The 25,012-nt window shown below is 36.8% G+C and overlaps 2 protein-coding genes across 2 annotated transcripts in view; one reads left to right on the forward strand and one right to left on the reverse strand.

Annotated features, from left to right (window-relative positions):
• TEX9 (testis expressed 9) overlaps positions 1–25,012 on the reverse strand; it is a 302,725-nt gene that overhangs the window by 44,791 nt on the left and 232,922 nt on the right. The window lies entirely within an intron of this gene.
• MNS1 (meiosis specific nuclear structural 1) overlaps positions 10,310–25,012 on the forward strand; it is a 54,230-nt gene continuing 39,527 nt past the window's right edge. Inside the window, 2 exon segments of the mRNA XM_047766279.1 lie at positions 10,310–10,425; positions 11,199–11,420. Coding sequence (XP_047622235.1) covers positions 10,423–10,425; positions 11,199–11,420 — 225 coding nt within the window. The 5' untranslated portion in view covers positions 10,310–10,422.

Below are 25,012 nucleotides of genomic sequence, written 5' to 3' on the forward strand. Positions count from 1 at the left end.
AATAAATTCAGTAAAGTTGCAGAATACAGAATTAATATACAGAAAACCATTGCATTCCTATGCACTAACAATGAAAGATTAGAAAGAGAAAGTACAGGGAAAAAATCCCTTTACCATTGCATCAAAAAAATGAGATACCTAGGAATAAGTATACCTAAATAGGTAAAAGATCTGTACTCTGGAAACTAAAAAATGTTGGTGAAAGAAATTGAAGATGAAACAGATGGAAAGATATACCATGCTCTTGGATTGAAAGACTCAATATTGTCAAAAGGACTATACTACCTAAGGCAATCTACAGATTCAATGTAATCCCTATCAAATTACTATTGCATGTCTCACAGAACTAGAACAAATTTTTTTTAAATTTGAATGGAAACGCAAAAGACCCCAATAGCAAAATCAATCCTGAGAAAGAAAAATGGATCTGGAGGAATAAGGCTCCCTGACTCCAGACTATACCACAAAACTACAGTCATTAAAACAGCATGGTACTAACTCAAAAACAGAAGTATAGATCAATGGAACAGGATAGAAAATCCAGAAATGAATCCAAACCCTTAAGGTCAATTACTCTATGACAAATAGTACAAGAATACACAGTGGAGAAAAGACAGTCTCTTCAATAAATAGTGCTGGGGGAAAAGGATAGCTACATGTAAAAAAATGAAATTAGAACATTCTCTAACACTGTAGACAAAAATAAACTCAAAACAGATCAAAGACCTAAATTCAAGGCTGGATGCTATAAAACTCTTAGAGGAAATCATAGAACACCCTTTGATATGAATCACAGCAATAACTTTTTGGATCCACCTCCTAGAGTAATTAGAATAAAAACAAAAATACACAAGTGGGACCTAATTAAAATTACAAGCTTTTGCACAGCAAAGGACACTATAAACAAAATAAAAAGACAACTCTCAGAATGGGAGAAAATATTTGCAAATGAAGCCACTGACAAGGGATTAATCTCCAAAATATGCAAAGAGCTCATGCAGCTCATATATATATATATATGAGCAGAAATATATATATTTCAACTCAATAAAAAAGGGCAGAAGATATAAATAGACATTTATCTAAGGAAGACAGACAAATGGCTAATAACACGAAAGGATGTTTAACATTGCTAATTACTGCAGAAATGCAAAAACTACAATGAGGTATCATCTCACGACAGTCAGAATGGCCATCATCAAAAAGTCTACAATCAATTAATTCTGGACAGGGTATGGAGAAAAAGGAAACTTCCTACACTGTTGGTGGGAATGTGATTAGTATAACCAATGGTGTAATGTATGAAGTTTCCTTAAAAAACTAAATATAGAGCTACCATATCATCCTGCAATCTTAATTCTGGGCATATATACAGAGAAAACCATAATCTGAAAAGATACATGCACCCCAGTGTTCATTGCAGCACTATTTACAATAGCCAAGACATGGAGGCAACCAAAATGTCCATCAAAAGAAGAGAGGATGAAGATGTGGTACATATATACAGTGGAATATTAGCCATAAAAATAAATGAACTAATGCCATTTGCAGCATCATGCATAGACTTAGAAATTATAATACTAAGTGAAGTAAGTCAAAGACAAATACAAGATGACATCATCTATATGTGAAATCATTAAAAAATTATACAAATGGACTTAGAAAACAAAAACAGACTCATAGATGTCAAACGTATGGTTACCAAAGGGGAAACATGGGGGGAAGGGATAAATTAGGGGTTTGGGATTAACCTATACATACTACTATATATAAAATAGATAACCAATAAGGACCTACTGTATAGCACAGGGAACTCTATTCAATATTCTGTAATAACCTATGTGGGAAATAATCTGAAAAAGAATGGATATATCTATATCTATACAGCTATATCTATCTGTGTGTATATATATTTATATCTATGTATCTATATATCTATATCTGATTCACTTTGCTGTATACATGAAACTAACACAACATTGTAAATTAACTATGCTCCAATATTAAATAAAAATTAAATTTATAAAAGCATATCTGCTTTAGATGGACATTCAGCCAAAAATCTTTTTCTTTGACAGATTCCCTATTAAATTGCATAAATTACCATAGAATCTTTCTATAATACCCATTATAGCTCCTTGCATTCAGTATGTGGACTGAACACAAGGAGCTGTAACCAAAATTATTCCTAGAGCCAAAGGTCTTCGAGAAGAAAAAAATAATGAAGAGCATCCTTGTTTGCTAAAATACTTTGCGATGCTGCATAACAATTCATTACTAGGTGTTAACAACTTCCATGCTATTAGACCTGTTATATCCTAAACTTGTCCTCATTTCTTACCTTCACTACAAGGAACCTAACCCTTTGGGGAGATGGTTATGTCAAGAAATCTGCAGCAGGCTTCATCGCAGGGCAATTTATACATTAACACCAGTACTTTCTGTTCTTCTCAGACAGTATTGCCAATGAGTAGAGCAGTGGAGGTAATGTTGATATGCACAATGTGATGTAACCCCAGGATGGAGAGGGGAGCAAAATTTGCAAGTCCCAGAAATTCTTTCAAGTCTCATGGGAAGCTTTTTTTTTTTTTTTTCTGCATCCACTGCATGTGTAAGTTCCCAGGCCATGGATCAAACCCAAGCAGCAACCCAAGCTCCTGCAATGACAACATGGGATCCTTAACCCACTGCACCACAAGAGAACTCAGGCGAAGCTTTTTATTTGTGCTTTGCATTCTTTTTGTCATGGTCTCAGTCTCTGCCCATACAGTGGTCCTTGGGTGTCTGTAGGCAGTTGTTTCCAGGAACTGCCTTGGATATCGAAATTGATGGATGCTCCATGTATAGTATAGCCCTCGGTATCTGTGGTTCTGCATCTGCGGATTCAGCCAACCAGTGATACTGTAGTACTGTATATATTTATTGAAAAAAATCCCTGTATATGTAGACCTTTGCAGTTCAAATCCATGTTGTTCAAGCACCAACAGTATACACCTTTTTTTACAGGAATTTCTTTCAAGGTGACTGTTGCATGCTTTAATTTGATTATATTTGGCTTGACCTTTAATCACTGTTTCTTCATTAGTGCTCTTTATTCATATTATAATGCCATTATCTTAAGGTGGAGGTCTCTTTGCCAGGGCAACCAGGAGTGCAGTGTGAGTACTCTATGACTGAAGACTTGAATTCTCCTTGGTGAGAAGTGTATTAATTTTTCAGCTCCCCTTACTATGGTGATTAAAAGCATGGTAACCTTTCCACAAATCCTTTGTGTGTGTGTGTCTGTCTCATAATTTCTGATGACCTAAGTGATTTTCCCTTAGTTCATTTATACTGACTAAATGCAGTGCTTTTCCCCCCTCCTACATAATAGATTCCCCATCTGAATTATCCTTCTGATCCTCTTAACACTCAAATTACTGCATTCTAAATACAATGTTTATTCTTCATTATATTTTTATTAAGCTATGATATGTTGAAGGTTCTGTGATAACAAAAATTTAGTAAATTTAGATGATTAGTAATGCATTTAAACTATTGCTGTGTGTGGTGTTCTGAAATGTTAATTGTGTATCTTAAAAAGCAAGTAGTACCGATATATTTAATTGCCTGATGAAACAGATAATCTATGTACCAATGAGTGAACTACTTTGTATATTTGATTAATGAGTAGTCAAAGTTACAAATATTTTCTTGCAAAAACTAATATACTATTGTGCATTAGAAGTCAATTGAACATGGTAAAGTTTATCAAGCAACTAAACACTTAATGATCAGATTTGTACCTTGTTAATGTTTCAAAGATGTTTATATTTATTGATCTGTGAGCATTTCATATAATGTTGACCTGAATCTATCTATGTAACCAAAGAATTTGTCACTTGGATGCCAAGCAATCAAATATATTGTGTTACGTAGATAAAGAAATGAAAAAACTCATGATGTTATCTAGACTTTAGAGAAGTCTCTTTGGAGAATTCCTTCAGTAAATTCTTGTAGAAAGGCATAGAAATATTGGTAGAATACTAGTAAAATTTGTGCATTGGTAAATAGTTGATTGATCATCCTCAAAGTTTGCTGATCTAGTTCCACCCGGAGAGATACTCTAGGTGGCACATGTCAGGGTTCTGTGTTCTCCTAGTCTTACTCAACATTTTTTTTTTTTTGTCTTTTTAGGGCCGCACCCATGGCATATGGAGATTCCTAGGCTAGGGGTCCAATCCGAGCTAAAGCTGCTGGCCTACGCCAGAGCCACAGCAATGCCAGATCTGAGCCATGTCTGTGACCTCCACCACAGTTCACAGCAAGGCCGGATCCTTAACCCACTGAGTGAGGCCAGGGATCAAACCCAAAACCTTATCATTCCTAGCTGGATTCATTTCTGCTGCACCATGACAGGATCTCCTACTCAACATTTTTATCTATGGAGTATTTGAAAATATAAAAGGCATGTTTATCCAATTTTTAAATGATGTTGACTGAAAAAAAAAAGCCAGTGTGAGAGTTGTGAGTTAAATTTTATTTGGGGCAAAATGAGATATGTAGCTTAGGAGACAGCATCTCACATAGCTCTGAGGAACTGCTCCAAAAGGGTAGTGGGGAAGGTCAGTATAATATGTGATTTTCCGTGAAGGGGATGCGTGCAGTCAAGCACACATTTTTTTCAGAAGGTTACCTCTAGTCATGAGGAACAGATGTCTCCATTAATGATTTTCATACATTTCTACATAGGAGAAGATACAAGAATTTGGACTCACAAAACTGTCTCCTGAAACTTTTAACTATCTGAAAGCACGTTCTGCCAATTTTTTTTCCCAGAGCACAGAGTGCCTCATTCTGGATCTCCACCCTAAACTCCTTTTAGGATGTGTTGAAGGTCAGTGGCTGCAAAGGCTAATGACTCAGTCCTTGTAGAGGCAGATATTAAGTGCCAATTTTTAGTCAGCAATGACATGACTCTAGGAGTTATGAAATTACTAGACAAACATATTGCACTGATATTTTGGAGAACAAATTCAAGAATCAAAAATTGTGATCAAGGAGTTCCTGCTGTGGTACATTGGGTTAAGGATCCAGTATTGTCTCTGTGGCAGCGTGACATTCTGTGGCATTCGATCCCTGGCCTGGTGCAGTGGATTAAAGAGTCGGTCTTGCCTCAGCTGTGACTCAGATTTGATCCCAGGCCTAGGAATTTACATATTCAACAGGTGTGACAAAAAAAAAAAATAGAAAAAACAAACAAAAACTGTGATCAACACTCCCAAGGCAATATTACAGAGTCATCAAGACGGTGTGGTACTGGTACCAAAACAGACAGACAGACCAATGGAACAGAAGAGAGAACACAGAAATAAACCCAGACACCTATGGTCAATTAGTCTTTGACAAAGAAGGCAAGAATATAAAATGGGAAAAAGACGGTCTTTTCAGCATGTGGTGCTGAGAAATTGGAGAGCCACATGTAAATCAATGAAACTGGAACACACTCTCACACCATGCACAAAAATAAACTCAAAATGGCTTAAAGACTTAAATGTAAGACAAGACACCAATACACTTCTAGAAGAGAACACAGGCAAAGCATTCTCTGACATCAACCTTACAAATGTTTTCTATGTCAGTCTCCCAAGGCAAGAGAAATAAAAGCAAAAATAAACCAATGGGACCTAATCAAACTGACAAGCTTTTGCACAACAAAGGAAACCAAAAAGGAAACAAAAAGACAGCTTACAGAATGGGAGAAAATACTTTCAAATGATGCAACTGACAAGGGTTTAATCTCTAAAATATACAATTTATACAACTCAACAACAAAAAACTAACAACCCAATTGAAAAATGGGCGAAAGATCTGAATAGACATTTCTCCAAAGAAGATGGACAGATGGCCAACAAGCACAAGAAAAATGCTCAACATCAACGATTATTACAGAAATGCAAATCAAATCACACCAGTCAGAATGGCCATCATTAATAAGTCCACAAATAACAAATGCTGGAGAACGTGTGGAGAAAAGGGAACCCTCCTGCACTGTTGGTGGGAATGTAACTTGGTACAACCACTATGGAAAACACTATGGAGGTACCTTAGAAAGCTATACATAGAACTACCATATGACCCCACAATCCCACTCTTGGGCATATATCCGGACAAAACTTTCCTTGAAAAAGACATGTGCACCGACATGTTCATTGCAGCACTATTCACAATAGCCAAGACATGGAAACAACCTAAATGTCCATTGACAGATGAATGGATTAAGAGGGTATGGTATATATACACGCAATGGAATACCACTTAGCCATAAAAGAGAACAAAACAATTCTATTTGCAGCAACATGGATGGAACTAGAGACTTTCATACTGAGTGAAGTAAGTCAGAAAGAGAAAGACAAATACCAGAAGACATCACTTATATCTGGAATCTAATATATGGCACAAACGAACCTTTCCACAGAAAAGAAAATCATGGACATGGAGAGCAGACTTGTGGTTGCCAAGGTAGAAGGGGAGGGAGTGGGATGGACTGGGAATTTGGGGTTAATAGATGCAAACAATTGCCTCTGGAATGGATAAGCGATGGAATCCTGCTGTATAGCACTGAGAACTATGTCTAGGCACTTGTGACAGAGCATGATAATGGGAGAAAAAAGAATGTATATATGTATGTGTCTCTGGGTCACCTTGCTGTGCAGTATAAAATTGACAGAACACTGTAAACCAGCTATAATGGAAAAAATAAAAATCATTATATAAAAAAGACTCTGAGATTTAGGGATTAAAGGAAAGAAACTGGCTAGTAGCTTCTAGTAGATAAGAAGGGAGAGAGCAAAATGTGAGAAAGGGAATTAGAGGTTTTCCCACTCTAACTACTAATAATCTTTAAAATCAAACATTGATTTTAAAAAGCAATTAATGCTGCAAAAATTCTTGTTTTTCTTAATCATTTTTCACCTATGAAATTAAACAGAGAAAGTGGTTGTATCAGAACTTGCATTGATAACTAATAGAATACTGGGTGAAGAAGAAGACACAGAAGCTTAGACAAACTATTTTACTTTTCTTTCAGAGAGCATTAGGTCATGAGTTAGGCAGCCCAGGGCTGGTATGGCAACTCCGTGGTCATAAAGAACCAAGGCTTCTTCTATTTTTCTTCTCTGACATCCAGAGCATGTGCTATCTCATTGTCAAGACTGTGGGTGGATTTTCCATTATCAAATACTCTTATTAAGGGCAGAGACCCACACATACAAAGGCCCTCTGACGGGAAAAAGCTCAGAGAAGTACATTTTGGTCAAAGTTTGAAGAAACCTAAAGGGGTAGACATGCAAGCCTTTAGAGGTCAGGTTGAGAGTTTTAGACTTTCTTTAAAGGCCAAAAGAAAGCACTGATACCTACCATTAAGGAAAATTTCTCATATATAAACCCCCAAACCAGAGACCCAGTGTATCAAGACCTGTCTAAAATACTGAGACTGAACCAGGATAACAGAGAACCCCCTTCTTCCCACATCCTGGCTGTTAAGCAGGAGCAAATTACCACTTATTGAAGAAAATAATAATGGTAAGAACAGAAAACAATGGATTTGGGAAAAAAATAACAAAACCAAAATTTTCTCTTTGAAAATATAAGTAAAATTTATAAAACCCTAAGTGATGAAGAACAGTTTCTTCAGAGTTATTTCTGGTAGAGCATTTTCCTATGTGCCTAGCTGTAATATAATTTCAATCATTTGTTCATGTAACCAATATTTATTTACGACTTACTATATGCCAAGCACTATTTTAAATGCTTGAGATCCATCAGTGTTCAAAACAACAACAAAAATATTTCTGCTGACAGCCTAGCCAATAAGCTTTAATTAAAGTCTACTTTAAGAGAAGCTATTCAGAAGCCATGATTTTTGTAGAGACTTGTCGAAATTGCTAGACTAATGGGGCATTAAATGAAAACAATAGTTGCATCCTGATTTCACAATATTTCGTACCACACACACTGTAGTCAATTTTACTTTTGTAGTTACTGGGTTTATAAGACTCTCCAAAGACAGTAACATTGGCAATATTCCCCCTACACACACACACACACACACACACACACATTGGTAAAAGTCCACTTCTAATTTTAGAAAACAATTTGAGTCTAAGGTGAGGTCTAAAAGCCCATTAGGGTTATCTATTTGCTATTAATCTCTTTGCATTTCAGTTTAGGAGGTGTCTATTTACATAACTTCAAGGTCACTGATTCCCTCGTCAGTAGTGCCCAGTCTACTGATAATCCTATGAAAGGCACTCTTCATTTGTCATAGTGTTTTTGATTTCTAGAATTTCATTTGAATTCTTTCATATAGTTTCCATTTCTCTGCTTTCATTACCCTTTTGTTCTTGTACGTTATCCACACTTTCTAGCAGATACCTCAGCATAATAATCATAGTTATTTAAATTCCTGTTTAATCCCAAATGTGTATGATAGCTGAGTCTAGTTCTGATGTTTCCTTTGCCTTTCAAACTGTGTTTTACTTGCTTCCCAACAATTTGCCTTTAGCCTTGTAATTTGTTGTTAATAGCTACATGTGTTATGTTGGGTAACAGGAACTGAAGTAAACATGGCTTAAGAGTGCTTTTTTTTTTTTTTCTCCAAAACTATATTTCTAGGAGTTGGGCTGTGTTTAATGTTTGCTATAGCTGAGGTTCTAGAGGGTTCAAATTCCTCTGCTTTTGTTTTCGTCTCCTGTTTTCCTTGGATTCCCTAAGAATTCTGTTTTGTAGGACTTTCAGCTATAATCAACTGTTATTACACTGGAGCACTGTTGTTTTGGTGATAAAGTGTGGGAAAGGGGAACTATTCCATAATTTTGTGATTAAAATTTTTAGGAGAGCTGTGCCGCTGGGGTGTGATCTTCACAACTATTTCTTAGATCCCTGCTCTCCACTTAGGTGAGAGAGGAAGGCTGAAGGAGGCTGGAGGGAAAGAAGTGTCTTTCTTTGCCCCAGGTGGGATAAGGCTCTGGTAAAATCTTATCCTCTGGAAAGCAGACCTTTATTGTGGAGAAGTCTCTGGACATATTTCACAATGATTCTTCACCCGCCCCCCTGCCCCTGGTGGAAGCCGCAGGAGATCTTTCTTGGGTCTTCACTCTGAGAACTACTGAGATTGGAGGAAAAAAGCCCATGAGATTCCTGGAGGAAGTGTGGAGGCCTCCCTAACACAGCAGCCTACGCTAGTTTCACTGATTCCAACCACATTCAGCCTCCAGCAATCCATGAAAGTTACCGTTTAATTATTTCTAATTCATAGCTTCAGGGGCTTCTGCTCCAGGTAAGTAAGAGAGTTGTGACTGTGACACTCTGGGTTTACTCTTCCCAGATTTCAGGGTGGTGGGTTCCCCTATGACCTCAGCTCACAAAGTTTCAAGTTTGTCCAGCTTTTTCTGGTATTAAAGATGGAAGTAATAACTTACACGTTTTTAACATTTTGGAGCTGAAACTAGAAGTCCTACTTATCATTAATCTTTAAGCAGACATATTACTACCCAAAATGAACATCAAACTAGCACAAACTAAGCCAAATTCTCACACTACCGTAAAAAATGTTTTTCTTAGTTTTGACAAGTTTTCTAAATAAGTCTTCTCTAAAATCAATATATTAGACCAATTTCTCTACCCATTCTTGTTCTTAAATCCTTGCATTTAAAACGGACTTTAGTGTCTAACTTTAAAAAAAAACCTAACCAGCATCCTTCCATCATCTATCTGGTCTCTTACCATGTGTTACATAGCAGAGTAAGATCCATGTAGCCTATACATTTTATTCCCAAAATTTACCAACATCTTCTGAGGGCGGGTGGTGGTGGTGGGGTGGTGGTGAGGCAAAGGCTCCAGGAAACGCGCGCTAAGCATAGTGCAGTAACTCAGCAAGGGAGACTGACCCTGCCTCCCACTGCTAAGGACGAAAGTGGAAATGGCAGAAAATGCATTGAGGTTGCAGTACGGTCATGTGCATAGAAAGTGACTTTAGCCCCCTATTTTGGACAGGAGTTTGCATATTTCTCTGTAAACAGTTTCCACACCTCAGCTTTGCCCTCAACTCCACCCAAACCCAAAGCTAATAGCTTGAGAGAAACCTTGGCCTCCCAACAGACTGCAAAGGGATTACCTCATTGTACCTCTGAACCTCCCGCCTGTCTCCTTTAGACCTATGAAAGTAGCTGTCCAGCCGGCCTCCCAGGAAGCTCAGCGCTGATTGGATAGTGCTGCGTCCAATAGGAGGTGGCGGCCTTCTGGCGTCTGCTTTGTTTGAGTTGGAGCCTCGGAGGCTGTTGCCAGGAGACCTCGTAAACGCCAGAGAGAACTGAGGCCTTGCGGTTTACCGGAGGAGGTGGAGGCCGCGGGAGCGGGAAAGGAGGATTTTCGTCTGCCAAGATGGTGAGCCTGTCGGGGGTCTCCGAACTACTTGTCTATTGATGTACTGTAGTTTAGAGCCAAACTGAGATTAGTGCCTAATCTGAGAATTAAGTGCGAAAGACAGTTTTACTTGCTTTCAGGACTTCAGGTGCTATTATTTAAGGGACGCCACCGGTGGCTTCCAGCCTTTTTTTTTTTTTTTTTTTGCATTTCTCCCACACTATATTAGATCTGCCTGGTAAAAAAATGTTGTTTCTCACATTTCTGGAACTTGAGAAATGTTTTAAGAACCGCTGTATAAATGAGTGTAAATGAAAGTCCCAGAGAGCGCGAATAAATGAATAGCAGCAGGTTGACCTTTTAAATGTGTATTAGAAAAGCCTGGCTAACTTTTGAACAGCAATTTATGGCCATAGGGGAAAGAGAAGTGGGTGGAATGAGAAGGATTACCTGCGTAGTGGTAAAGAGCTGAGTCTGTAGAGCCCAGCTGCACGTCTTTGAATTCTAGTGGGGCTGTTTATTAGCTGAAGAAACTTGAGTCAAGTTGCTTTAACTTTTCATGCCTCATTTGTAAGAGGGGGAGTAGTAATAGTACGTACTGCATTGATATATCATGTGTTTACATTTGCTTTTTTTTATTAAGGCATATTTCATTTTAGGAAAGACGCCAAAAGCTTTCGTTTATTACTGTTAACTATTTTTGTTTCTTTTGTATTTGAGGGCTGCAATCAATGTGTTTTTAAAAAATTAGATAGAAAATACCAAGGTATGCTTTTTTTTCCCCCTCATTATAGGCTTCCAAGAGGAGAACTTTGAGCTTCAGTGAAAGGCATCAGAAATTAGTAGATGCAAACTATTGCAAAACATTGCATGTTGAGGCGCTAAAAAAGCTACAGAATCAAGTCAGGGACCAAATGGTGCGGAATGAGAATGATGACCGGGCTGAGCACAAAAGGTTCCTCAGATTACTACAGAATGAGCAGTTTGAGTTGGATATGGAAGAGGCCATTCAAAAGGTAAGTTTTACTGTTCATTTTTGCATCATTTTCCTTTCATTTTCTCTTTGAAAACAATGAAAATCAACAATACTGGAATTGAGTGGATAGACTAAGCATCAGGCAAAGGACGCCTCACTGTGAGTCAGCCCAGTGTAGAGTTAAAGAGCTGGGGTTTTAAAGGCTGCGTGTCTTGGAATCCTAATAATGTTTGTGTTAGCTGTGGAACCTTGGGTAGGTTGCTTTTACTTCTCTGCATCATCTGTAAAGTAGAACAATAATAGTACCTACTTTATAAGATTGTTTTAATAAACAGTTAATACAGGCAAAGACCTTAGAATAGTGCCTGGAGCAGACTAAGCACTCAGGTTTGTTTGTTTTTTGTTTTTTTCCATAAATATGAAATCTGTAATTACTAACTTCCACAGTTTGTTCTCATAATTCATTTGCTTTCCATAAAATTCTAAAGACAAAAATTTAAGAATGCCTTTTTTGAATTTACTGAGATTAAACTTGTATGTTATTAAGTGGTTAAAAATGAACACTTATGTATAAGATACAAATTTTATTTATTTATTTTTTTGTCTTATGTCCTTTTAGGGCCGCACCCTCGGCATATGGAGGTTCCCAGGCTAGGGGTCTGATCGGAGCTGTAGCAGCTGGCCTACGCCAGAGCCACAGCAATGCTAGATCTGAGCCTCATCTGTAACCTACACCATAGCTCTCGGCAACGCCAGATCCTTAACCCACTGAGCGAGGCCAGGGATCGAACATGAAACCTCATGGTTCCTAGTTAGATTCATTTCTGCTGCACCATGATGGGAATTCCAAATTTACTTGTATTTTTGATTTTTGAAATACTGCCTTGAAGAATTCACTTACAGTATGTATGTATGTATATAGCTCCTAAAGTATGGAGACAGTTTTTCATTGGGAATTTCTTAATACTTTAAGGGATGAGGGACATAGGAAAAGGGAAGCCAATAAGAAAAGACATGAGTTCTCATAAAAGTGAAAAAGGTGTTTTAATGTTTCAGGTTTTGTGTGTGTGTGTGTGTGTGCCTGCTGTGCAAAATTCTTAAGATATTGTGGGGAATGGTAAAAACAAGTTTTAAAAGTGATATTCATCCTCTGAGTTCCAAATTCCAGAAGCTTATAAAACCTCAGTCCTTTTCAGGTGGGCCTCGAACCCAGCCAAAACTCAGATTCAGATTTGAATGCAAGGGCTAGCCTTGAACCCACGGGCTGGGACTCAATCCACCTGCATGGGACTTGAACCCATGATCCCTGACTTAGGAGGAAACTTGAACCCACTGTCTTTTAATTGAAACTGCTCACCTGGTGTCAGGAACTTCCTGAAGCTCAGGTTCTTTTGTCTTATTGCAGAAAGAATTCAGTGAAGTGGCAGACAAAGAATAAGTTTATTAGTATAGGATCCTGAAAGACACAAGCGGCTAGCAAGGGAATGCAGCAGCAGTCCCCCCAAAAAAGAGGGCTACATTTTTATAATAAAAGAAAAAGTGAGGAGGGGAGAAGACCACCACCTTCCTCATTTTTGGGTAGACATCAAGGCTTACATCATTAGTTCCTCCTTTGACCCTGTATACTTAGTTTAACCAGGACTGACATGGTGCTACATAAATCATATGTATATTAGCAAAAGGTGGAAACGTACTAAAATTTGGTAGCTCATTTGAGGTTTCAGTACAGTGTCTCCTTTTACCTGTTTTTTTTCCCCTTTCACCTACATTTTTGTCTTGCCTACATCAGAAATGCTACTCGTCAGGGACTGTTAACTCCCTGACTTCATGTAACAAGATTTCAGACCCCGTGTCATATTGTTTTGTGTTCTAACTGGGTTGGTGGTTTGAGTGTGTCTGGCACTTAAATGCACCTGGTCATCTTCAAGGTAGTGTAGATTGTTGCTAGTTTACTGGATTCTTTTCTTGAGTGGTCACTAGCTTACAGCAGTCTCCCAAACTCCCTTAATATTCCTTTTCTGTCTTTAATCCCCTGGTGAGATTTTAAGCTATTTAATTTTTCTACTTTATCCCTATAACTTAGACTTGACTTTTTAATCCTGAGCAAGAAAATCCTTGGGATTAGATTTTTTCCTCTTCTTTTTTATACTCATTTTTCTTTAATTTTCTTTAATTTTATTTTTTTGTCTTTTTTGTCTTTCTAGGGCCACACCTGCGGCATATGGAGGTTCCCAGGCTAGGGATCCAAATAGAACTGTAGCTGCCAGCCTATGCCAGAGCCCTAGCAACGTGGGATCTGAGCCGAGTCTTCAACCTACACCACAGCTCACAGCAATGCTGGATCCTTAACCCGCTGAGTGAGGCCAGGGATCGAACCCACAACTTCATGGTTCCTAGTTGGATTCGTTAACCACTGAGCCACGAAGGGAACTCACTTTAATTTTAAATAAAATCCCAGATACTGTATCAGTTCTCTTGTTCATGCTATGATGTGCATCTTACAAAATAGGTTCTTTTTTTTTTTTTTTTACATAGCAGCAGCATAATGCCATTATCTTACCTAATAGAATTTATCAGTAAGTAAATTCTAGGTATCATTTAGTACTATTCTATAATAAAATTTCTCTGATTGTGTCAAGACTGCTTTTACTGGGTTTCTTTTAATCAGGATCCAAACAAGGTTTATACAGTGTATTTGGGTTTATCAGGTCCATTTTAATCTAAAACAGCCCTTGTGCTTTATTTTTTCAGTTTTATTTTTTTAACTTGTTAAAGCGGCTAGGCCAGTTTTTTGATAGGATATCTCACTTTCTGAATTCATCTGTTTGCTTCCTCAGTGGTTCCTTTACTTCTTTTCCTCTAAGTGAAAGTTAGCCTAAAAGCATGATTAGTTTTAGATGCAACTTTTTTGGCAGTCATTCCATGGTCATGCTGTCCTTGATGTTAATTATATCCTACCAGCAGGCACATACATGGTTGTTCTGTGTTAAGTGATGCTAATGCTAATCAGTGGGTTTAGTGAGACAGCCTGGTTCCTCCATTGTAAAGATCCCCATCATACTTTAATCTATGGTTTTACCAAGGAAGCTTTTTCTTCATCAGGGCTTGCAAAACACTGATTTTCTAATTTTGTTGTTCCTTACACATTTAAGTAGCTGAAATTCCTCTGTAAAGAACTTTCCCTTGTCAACAAGGGTAATTTGGTATCCTGAAATATGGTTTTTACTGGAAAAGGAGATTAGCTAATTTTGAGAGTAAGAATTGGTGCCCTAGTTACTTCCACTGTGGTATGCCTGTGTTGTTTTTTAAAGTTTTCTTTAGCTTTGGACTTTTTAAAAGAATATCTTTATGAAAAAACAAAACAAAAGACGGGGAGTTCCCATCATGTCACAGCAGAAACAAATCTGACTAGGAACTGTGAGGTTGTGGGTTCGATCCCTGGCCTTTCTCAGTGGGTTAAAGACCTGGCATTGCCATGAGCCGTGGTGTAGGTTGCAGATACGTCTCAGATCTGATTAGACCCCTAGCCTGGGAACCTCCATATTCCACAGGTGTGGCCCTAAAAAGCAAATATATCTTTATGGTCTCATGGGTCTTTATATACTTGAATTAATTGCATTTATTATTCTTTTTTGTGCTCATGTTGTCCTGCCTTTGGCCAGTGGATGCCCTTTTATTGCTTTTGTGTCCTTTAGAGAAGACTCCTGTAATCTATGATGGCTTCCTTGCTTTTTGTCAGAACAAAATGTTATGGACTAGAGGTGGTTAATTTTATGTGTCAATTTGACTGGGCCATGGGGTGCCCAGATATTTGGTCAAACATTATTCTGGGTGGCTTCGGATGAGGTTAACATATAAATTAGCACACTAAGTAAAGCATATTTTCTTCCTTGTGTGGGTGTGCCTCATCCAATCTATTGAAAGTCTCAATAGAACAAAAAGGCCAAATAAGAGGAAACTGCTCCTCCCCGATTGCCTTCCAACTAGGATATTAGCTTTTTTCCAGTCTTCACACTTTAACTGAGACATCAACTATGAATCTCAAGCCTGCCAGCCTTCAGACAGGTACTACACCCCTGGCTCTCAGACGTTGGAACTTTGACTGGAACTAAACCATTGACTTTCCTTGGTCCCTAGTTTTCCAACTCACTCTGAAGATCTTGGGACTTGCCTGCTTCCATAATTTCTTGAGCCTGATTCCTTATTATGTTGTTTCTGTTTTTCTGGAAAACCCTAATATAAGGCTTATCTTATAAATTTCTTGCCTCACACTTGGAATTGGCCATTGTACCAAGAAGCTCTGTTACCATTTAGTGGAAATAATATTTAGGGAAATATTTCAGTTGTAAGTGTTAGAGACACTTATTAATCTTGGGTTATCATTGGTTCCAGGTCTTTGCATTAGATGGAATTTGGAAATAGGCATATTTTTAAGTTTTTGAGATAAATTTAGATTTATGGAAGAGTTGCAAAAATAAAAATTCCTGAATACCCTTGACTTCCCCTTATGTTAACATCTAATGTAATCAGAGAACAGTTATCAAAATGAAGCAATTAACTTTGGTACAGTATTGTTAACTGAACTATGGGATTTATTAAAATTTCATCAGTTTTTCCACTAACATCTTTTTTTCTGTTCCAGAATCACAAACTTAATTTAGTTGTCAGGTCTCCTTAGCCTCCTCCAGTCTGTGAGAGTTCCTCGCTTTTCCCTGTCTTTGATGATCTTAACAGTTTTGAAAACTGTAGTTTATTTGTTATGTTGTTATATTATTATTTGTGTAACAAATTGCCACAAACTTTGTGGCTTAAAATTACACCCATTTATTACCTCACAATTTCTGTAGGTCAGAAATCCAGGCACGGTGTAGCTGGATTGTCCGCTCATTTTCAAGGCTGAAATCAAGGTATTGCTGGGATGCATTTTCATCTAGATCTTGGAGCTTCTTCTAACCTCATTTAAGTTGCCAGCAGAATTCCTGTTCTTGTAGCTCTAAGACTGAGGTTTTGTCTTCCAGAGGTTGTGACATTCCCTGCCACATGACCCTCTCTGTACATGCAGTTTGCTTCCATAAGGTCCACAGGGCACTGACTTCTGTTACTCCCTGTCATTGTTAGGGCTCACCTGTTTAGGTCAGGCCTACCCAGGAAAATCTCCCTTCTGATTAATTTAAAAGCAATTTATTGGGGACATTAATGCCCTTTGCATTTTGTATTGGGGGTACATGATGTTGGTATGTATTATACTTGCTGTTAGCCTTGATCACTTGGTTAATGTGTTATCAGGATTCCCCTATGTAAAGTTTTATACTTTAGAATTATTTTACAGTTTGTAAATACTAAATATTATGAGGGAGATGCTTTGAGACTATGCACATATCCTGTTTTTATTTAAATTTTGCACACTAATATTAGTATTCATTGGTGAATCTTGCCTTTAACAATTATTACTTTTGGGTTTTAATGGTAATTTCTGATTTGATTTATTCCCTCTTCATTTATTAATTGGAATTTTTCTGTAAGAAAGAGTTGACCCCTTTCCCTGTATATTATATATTTATTTATTTATATCTATGTGGATTCATTGATTTTTTAAATACTTTTGTTTATAATCCACTAGCGTTGTTATTTATTTTGTTCCTCTAGTTGTTCGAATTTTGACTTTTGGAAACTCTTTTCAAGTTGTCTGCTATGCCTTTCTGACATCATGCTTTGTTTGTTTGTTTTTGTTTTTGAGTTTTCCTGCTTTCTGGTTCCACAAGATGTTTCAGGTCCAGCTTATTCTTTCCTTACATTGCCTTGAAATCAAACAGTTCTCCAAGAATACTTGGTTCCTTTTATTGGAGAATGGTATTTAGAAAGCAATGTCTGAACGATAGGTGTGCTTATTATTACTGGGGTTTTACTGCTCTACTCCCTCCAGGAACTAAAATATAAGTCTACACTAACCAGTGCGCACACACACACATCTGTGTTTACTTTTGTGACTATCTGCATATATTTATTAGAAAACCATGGGCTATATTGGTGCTGACTAATCTGGCACCCAAGGGGTCATTTCAGTCTTATTTGTAGTTACATTCTTCTAACAAAAGAAAGCTGGTTCTCATTGTCTACAATATATTCACTTATTATTTCAATCATAGTATACAGATAAAATTCCAGCATTGCTAACTTGCACCTCTGAACGACAAATTTACTTACTGCAATACAGACTTGAGTATAGTTCTTTTTGTCCTTAGTCTTAAAATATCAAGTCAAACACTGTTTTCCCAAGTCACTATGTCCACTCCTACCTGTTTCCTTCACTGTGGTTATGTGATTGAATAAATATAGTTAATTTGTCACAGTGTGCATTCTTTTCTTCCCCCACATCTGGTTGATTTTTTTTTCAATGTTGAAATAATTACAGATCCTTGGAAAGGTGCAAAGATAGTACAGAGAAGTCCATTGTGCCCTTGAATATTCCCACATAGTTACTTCTTACATAACTATAGTTTAGTATCAGACCCTGGAAAATGGCATTTCTATGCTATGCATATATACTTGTGTCATTTTATCACACATGTAGATTTATGCAACCACCACCTCATTCAACATACAGAACTATTCCATCACCACCAAGACCTCATTCATGCTACCACACTATAATCATACATTCCTTTCAACCCCTGGTGTAACTGGCAACCACTAATTTGTTCTATATCCCTATAATTTTGTCATTCCAAGAATGGTCTATAAACATTTGTGTCTGTGATTCCATATGCAAGTGGAATCATATGTCTGTAACCTTTTGAATGGGTTTTTTTTTTTTTACTCTGCATAATGCTCTTGAAATTCATCCAAGTTGTTGGATGTATCAGTAGCTAATTCTTTTTTATTACTGAGTGGTAGTGCATGGTATGGATGTACTGGCTGATTTGTTTTAAAATTTGTGTATGTACAATTCACTGTGATGTACAATTCTATGGATTTTAACAAATGAGTAGATTTCCATTTTCACCACTGCATTGTTCTACAGAGCAATTTCCTTTTTTTAAATTGAAGTATAGTTGTTATACAGAATTACATGTTATAGGTGTACAATATCATAATCCACAATTTTTAAAGGTTATACTCTATTTATAGTTATTATAAAATATTGGCTATATTCCCCACATTGCACAATATATCCATGTAGCTTATTTTATGCCTAATATTTTATATTTCTTACTCCCTCACTGTATATTATTTTTGCTCTCTTTTCTCTGCCCAATGGTAACCACTAGTTTGTTCTCTATATTTGTGAGTCTTCTTTTTGTTATATTCACTAGTTTGTTGTATTTTTTAGATGCCACGTATAAATGATATCATATAGTACTTGTCTTCCTCTGACTTACTTGACTGAGCATAATGCCCTCTTAGTTTATCCATGTTGCTACAAATATCAAAATTTCATTCTTTTTATGGTTAAGTAGTATTGCAATGTATATATGTACCACATTTTCTTTATCCATTCATCTGTTGATGGACGTTTAGGTTGCTTCCATATCCTGGCAGTTTTAAATAATGCCACTGTGAACATTGGAGTGCATGTATCTTTTCAAATTACTGTTTTTGTTTTATTGGATATATACTTAGGAGTGGAATTGCTGGGTTATGTGGTAGTTCTGTTTCTAGTTTTTTGAGAAAAACCTCCATATTGTTTTCCACAGTGGCTGCACAATTGACATTCCCACCAACAGTGTACAAGGATTCCCTTTTCTCCACATCCTTGTCAACATTTGTTATTTGTGTTCTTTTTGATGATAGCCATTCAGACAGGTGTGCAGTAATATCTCATTGTGGTTGTGATTTGCATTTCCCTCATCATTAGTGATGTGGAACATCTTTTCATGTGCTTGTTTGCCATCTTCATGTCCTTTTTGGAAAAATATCTCTTCAGTTCTTCTGCCTATTTTTAAATTAGGTTGTTTTTTTTGTTGTTGTTGTTGAGTTGTATAAGCTGTTTATTGTATATGTTTGATCATAATCCCTTATCAGTCATATCATTTACAAATATTTTCTCCCATTCAGTATGTTGTCTTTTTTTTTTTTTTTTTTTTTTTGCTTTTTAGGGCCACACCCACAGCATATGGAGTTTCTGAGGCTAGGGGTCTAATCTGAGCTACAGCTGCTGGCCTACCTCACAGCAACATCAGATCTGAGCCATGTCTGCAACCTACACCATAGCTCACAGGATCCTTAATCCACTGAATGAGGCCAGGGATTGTGAACCCACAACCTAAAATTCCTAGTTGGATTCATTTCTGCTGCTCCATGACGGGAACTCCAGTATGTTGTCTTTTTTAAATTTTTAAATTTTTTATTTTTTAAAGCACACCCATGTAAATATTTTATTGTGGCCAAGAAACATCATTGTGGTTTTTTAAAATTTTTAAATTTTTTTATTTTAATTTTTAATGATTTTAATTTTTTCCATCATAGTTGGTTTAGTGTTCTGTCAATCTCTACTGAAGAGCAGAGTGATCCAGACACACACATACACACACATACACACACACAAACACACACATTCTTTTCCTCACATTATCCTCCATCGTGCTCCATGATAAGTGACTAGATATAGTTCCCAGTGCTATACAACAGGATCTCATTGCCTATCCATTCCAAAGGCAATAGTTGGCATCTGTTAACCCCAGATTCCTAGCCCACCTCCCACCACCTGGCAACCACAAGTCTGTTCTCTGAGTCCACGAGTTTCTTTTTGTGGAAAGGTTTATTTGTGCTGTATATTAGTTCCAGATATGAGTGATATTGTATGGTACTTGTCTTTCTCTTTCTGACTTACTTCACTCAGGATGAAAGTCTCTAGTTTCATCCATGTTGCTGCAAATGGTATTATTTTGTTCTTTTTTTGGCTGAGTCGTATTCCATTGTGTATATATACCACATCTTCCTAATCCAATCATCTGTCAGTGGACATTTAGGTTGTTTCCATGTCTTGGCTATTATGAATAGTGCTGCAATGAACATGCGGGTGCATGTGTCTTTTTCAAGGAAAGTTTTGTCTGGATATATGCCCAAGAGTGGGATTGCTGGGTCATATGGTAGTTCCATGTATAGTTTTCTAAGGTATCTCCATAGCGTTTTCCGTAGTGGTTGTACCAAGTTGCATTCCCACCAACAGTGCAGGAGGGTTCCCTTTTCTCCACCCCCTCTCCAGCATTTGTTATTTGTGGACTTACTAATGATGGCCATCTGACTGGTGAGAGGTGTTACCTCATAGTAGTTTTGATTTGCATTTCTCTAATAATTAGGGATGTTGAGCATTTTTCTTGTGCTTGTTGGCCATCTGTCCATCTTCTTTGGAGAAATGTCTATTCAGATCTTTCGCCCATTTTTCAATTGGGTTGTTGTTTTTTTTGTTGTTGAGTTGTATAAGTTGTTTGTATTTTGTAGAGATTAAGCCCTTGTCAGTTGCATCATTTGAAACTTTTCTCCCGTTCCATGTGTTGTCTTTTTTTTTTTTTAATGGTTTCCTTTGTTGTGCAAAAGCTTGTCAGTTTGATTAGGTCCCATTGGTTTATTTTTGCTTTTATTTCTCTTGCCTTGGGAGACTGACATAGAAAACATTTGTAAGGTTGATGTCAGAGAATGTTTTGCCTGTGTTCTCTTCTAGGAGTGTGTTGGTGTCTTGTCTTACATTTCAATCTTTAAGCCATTTTGAGTTTATTTTTGTGCATGGTGTGAGAGTGTGTTCCAGTTTATTGATTTACATGCAGCAGTCCAGGTTTCCCAGCAATACTTGCTAAAAGGCTGTCTTTTTCCTATTTTATATTCTTGCCTTCTTTGTCAAAGATTAATTGACCATAGGTGTCTGGGTTTATTTCTGGGTTCTCTCTTCCGTTCCATTGGTCTGTCTTGATTACTGTGGCTTTGTAATATTGCCTGAAGTCTGGAAGAGTTATGCCTCCTGATTGGTTTCTGTTCCTCAGGGTTGCTTTGGCAATTCTGGGTCTTTTGTGGTTACATAAAAATTTTTGGATTGTTTGTTCTAGTTCTGTGAAAAATGTCATGGGTAATTTGATAGGGATTGCATTGAATCTGGAGATTGCTTTGGGTAGTATGTCCCTTTTTACAATGTTAATTTTTCCAACCTAGGAGCATGGAATATCTTTCCATTTCTTTACATCTTCTTTAATTTCCTTGATTAATGTTTTATAGTTCTCAGCATATAAGTCTTTGACCTCCTCGGTCAGTTTTATTTCCAGGTATTTGATTTTTGGGGGTGCAATTTTATAAGGTATTGTGCTTTAGTATTCCTTTGCTAATATTTCATTGTTAGGATACAGAAATGACACTGATTTCTGAATGTTAGTCTTATATCCTGCTACTTGGCTGCATTTATTGATCAGTTAGAGTAGTTTTTGGGTTGAGTCCTTAGGGTTTACCATATGTATGCATATAGTGACAATTTTACCTCTTCTCTTCCTATTTGGATACTTTTTATTTCTTTTGTTTGTCTGATTACTGTGGCTAAGACTTCCAATACTATGTTGAATAAAAGTGGTGAGAGCGGGCATCCTTGTCTTGTTCCAGATTTTAGTGGGAAGGCTTTCAGCTTTTCTCCATTGAGTATTGTATTTGCTGTGGGTTTGTCATAAATGGCTTTTATTATGTTAAGGTATGTTCCCTCTATACCCACTTTGGTAAGGGTTTTATGATGAATGGATGTTGGACTTTGTCAAATGCTTTTTCTGCATCTATTGAAGTGATCATGTGGTTTTTGACTTTTCTTTTGTTAAGGTGGTATATGACATTTATTGGTTTGTGTATGTTGACCCATCCTTGTGAACCTGGGATGAATCCCACTTGGTTGTGGTAAATGATCTTTTTTATGTGTTGCTGATTTCACTTGGCTAAAATTTTGTTGAGAATTTTTGCTTCTATATTCATCAAAGTTATTGGGCTACAGTTTTCTTTTTTGGCAGTATCTTTGTCTTGTTTTGGTGTTAGGGTGATGGTGGCTTCATGGAATTCCTTTGGATGTGTTCATTCTTCTTCAACCTTTTGTAAAAGTTTATGGAGGATGGGTGTGACTTCCTCTTTGTATCTTTGGTAGAATTCACCTGTGAAGCCATTTGGTCCTGGACTTTTGTTTGTAGGGAGTGTTCTTATGACATACTCAATTTAATTTCTAGTGATCGGTCTGTTCAGTTGATCTATTTCTTCTTGATTCAGTTTTGGCAGGCTGTAAGTCTCTAGAAAGTTGTTGATTTCTTCTTGGTTGTCGCATTTGTTGGCATATAATTGTTCGTAGTATTTCTTATGTTTTTTTTTTTTTTGTATTACTGCATTATCCATTGAGGTTTCTTCTTTTTCATTTCTTATTTTAGTTGGGTTTTTTCCTCTCCTCTTCTTGGTGAGTCTGCCCAGAGGTTTGTAAATTTTGTTTACCTTTTCAAAGAACTAGTCTTGCTTTTATAGATTTTTTTTCTATTGTTTTTGGAATCTCTATTTTATTGATTTCCTCTCTGATCTTTATGATTTCTGTCCTTCTGCTGACTTCAGGTTTTGTTTGTTCTTCTTTTCCTAATTCATTTAGGAGGTGGGTTAAGTTGTCAATTTGAGATTTTTCTTTTTCTTTTTTTTTTGAGGAAGGCCTGTATTGCTATGAGTTTCCCTCTAAGCACTGCTTTTGCAGCATCCCATAGATTTTGAGTGGTTCTGTATTCATTATCATTTTTCTTGAGATATTTTTTAATTTCCTTTTTTATTTCCTCAGTGACCCATTGGTTTTTTAGTAGCATGTTGTTTAGTTTCCATATAGTCAGCTTTTTCTCATTTCTTTTCCTGTGGTTGACTTCTAGTTTTATGCCATTGTGGTCAGAGAAGATACTTGAAATAATTTCTGTACTCTTTAAATTTGTTTGAGGTTAGTTTTGTGCCCCAGCATGGGGTCAATTCTTGAGAATGTTCCATGTGCACTTGAAAAGAATGTATATTCCAATTTTTTTGGATGTTATATCCTGAAAATGTCAATTAAGTCTAACTTTTTTATTGTGTCATTTAGGCTCTTTGTTGCCTGATTGATTTTCTGTGTAGAGAATCTGTCCATTGACGTGAGTGGGGTGGTAAATTCTCCCGCGTTTACTGTATTCCCATCAATTTCTCCTTTTATATCTGTTAGTATTTGTCGTATATATCTGGGTATCCTATATTAGGCGCATATATATTGACAATTGTAGTATCCTCTTCTTGAATAGGTCCTTTTATCATTAAATAGTGCCCTTCTTTGTCTTTTTTTATGGCCTTCATTTTATAGTCTATTTTGTCTGATGTGAGTTTTGCACCTCCTGCTTTCCTGTTGTGTCCATTGGCATGAAGTATCTTTTCCCATGCCCTCACTTTGAATCTACATGTGTCCTTTGCCCTAAGGTGAGTTTCTTATAGACAGCATATTTTAAGCTCTTGCTTTTTTATCCAGTCTGCCACTCTGTGTATTTTGATTGGAGCATTCAGTCCATTGACATTTAAGGTAATGATTGATAAATAGGTATTTGTTATCATTTTGAACTTTGTTTTCTAGTTGATTCTATGTTTCTCCTTTGTTCCTTTATTTTATTTTATTTTATTTTATTTTTGGTTGGATGATTTCCATTTATTTTATGCTTGTGTACTTTTCTTTTTAGTTTTTGTGAATGTAATGTTTGGTTTTGATTTGTGGTTGCCCTGTCTTTCAAGTAAGTTAATCCCTTCCTGAATCTGCTTGCTTTATTTAGCCTGAGAGTCATACAGGCTCAAACACATTATTTTGAAAAGAGTAAGAGATTTTCTTACCTCCCCACATTCTATTATTTTGAAGTGCTTCATGTTTGTCCTTTTGCTGTTCCTTGTGTTTATTGTCGCTTTTATAGTAGGTTTTTGTTTCTTGTTTTATTTTTCTTTTATATCTGTATCCTGGCTTATTTAAGTGCTTTCCAATTGTGATTTCCTCCATCTTATTTCTTCTTACTTCTTTTTTACTTAGAGAAGCCCTTTCAGTATTTCTTTTAGAGTCAGTTCAGTATTGCTCTACTCTTTTAGCTTTTGTTTGTTGGAGAAATTCTTTATTTCTCCTTCTGTTTTAAATGGTATCCTTGCTGGGTAGAGTATTCTAGGCTACAGTTTTTTCCTTTTTAGAACTTTGAATATATCTTACCACTCTCTTCTGCCCTGTAGTGTTCCTGTAGAGAAATCAGCTGATAGCTTTATGGGGGTTCCCTTATAATTAACACTTTGTGTTTCTCTTGCTGCCTTTAGAATCCTCTCTTTAACTTTTGCCATTTTTATTATAGTATGTCTTGGTGTGGGCCTGTTTGGGTTCAACTTGTTTGGGGCCCTCTCTGCTACCTTTATCTTGATATTGGTTTTCTTTAGATTTGGAAAGTTTTCAGACATAATTTCTTCAAACATATTTTAAATCCCCTTTTCGTTTTCTTCTCCTTCTGGAATTCCTGTTATACATAGATTCACCCACTTTATATTATCCCATAGATCTCTTATATTGCTTTCATGTTTTTTCATTTGGTTTTCTGTCTGCTGTCCTGATTGGGTGATTTCCATTATTTTATCTTCCAAGTCATTAATTTGTTCCTCTGCATTATTCAT

Source organism: Phacochoerus africanus, chromosome 2, assembly GCF_016906955.1.
Source record: "Phacochoerus africanus isolate WHEZ1 chromosome 2, ROS_Pafr_v1, whole genome shotgun sequence".
Lineage (NCBI taxonomy): Eukaryota > Metazoa > Chordata > Mammalia > Artiodactyla > Suidae > Phacochoerus > Phacochoerus africanus.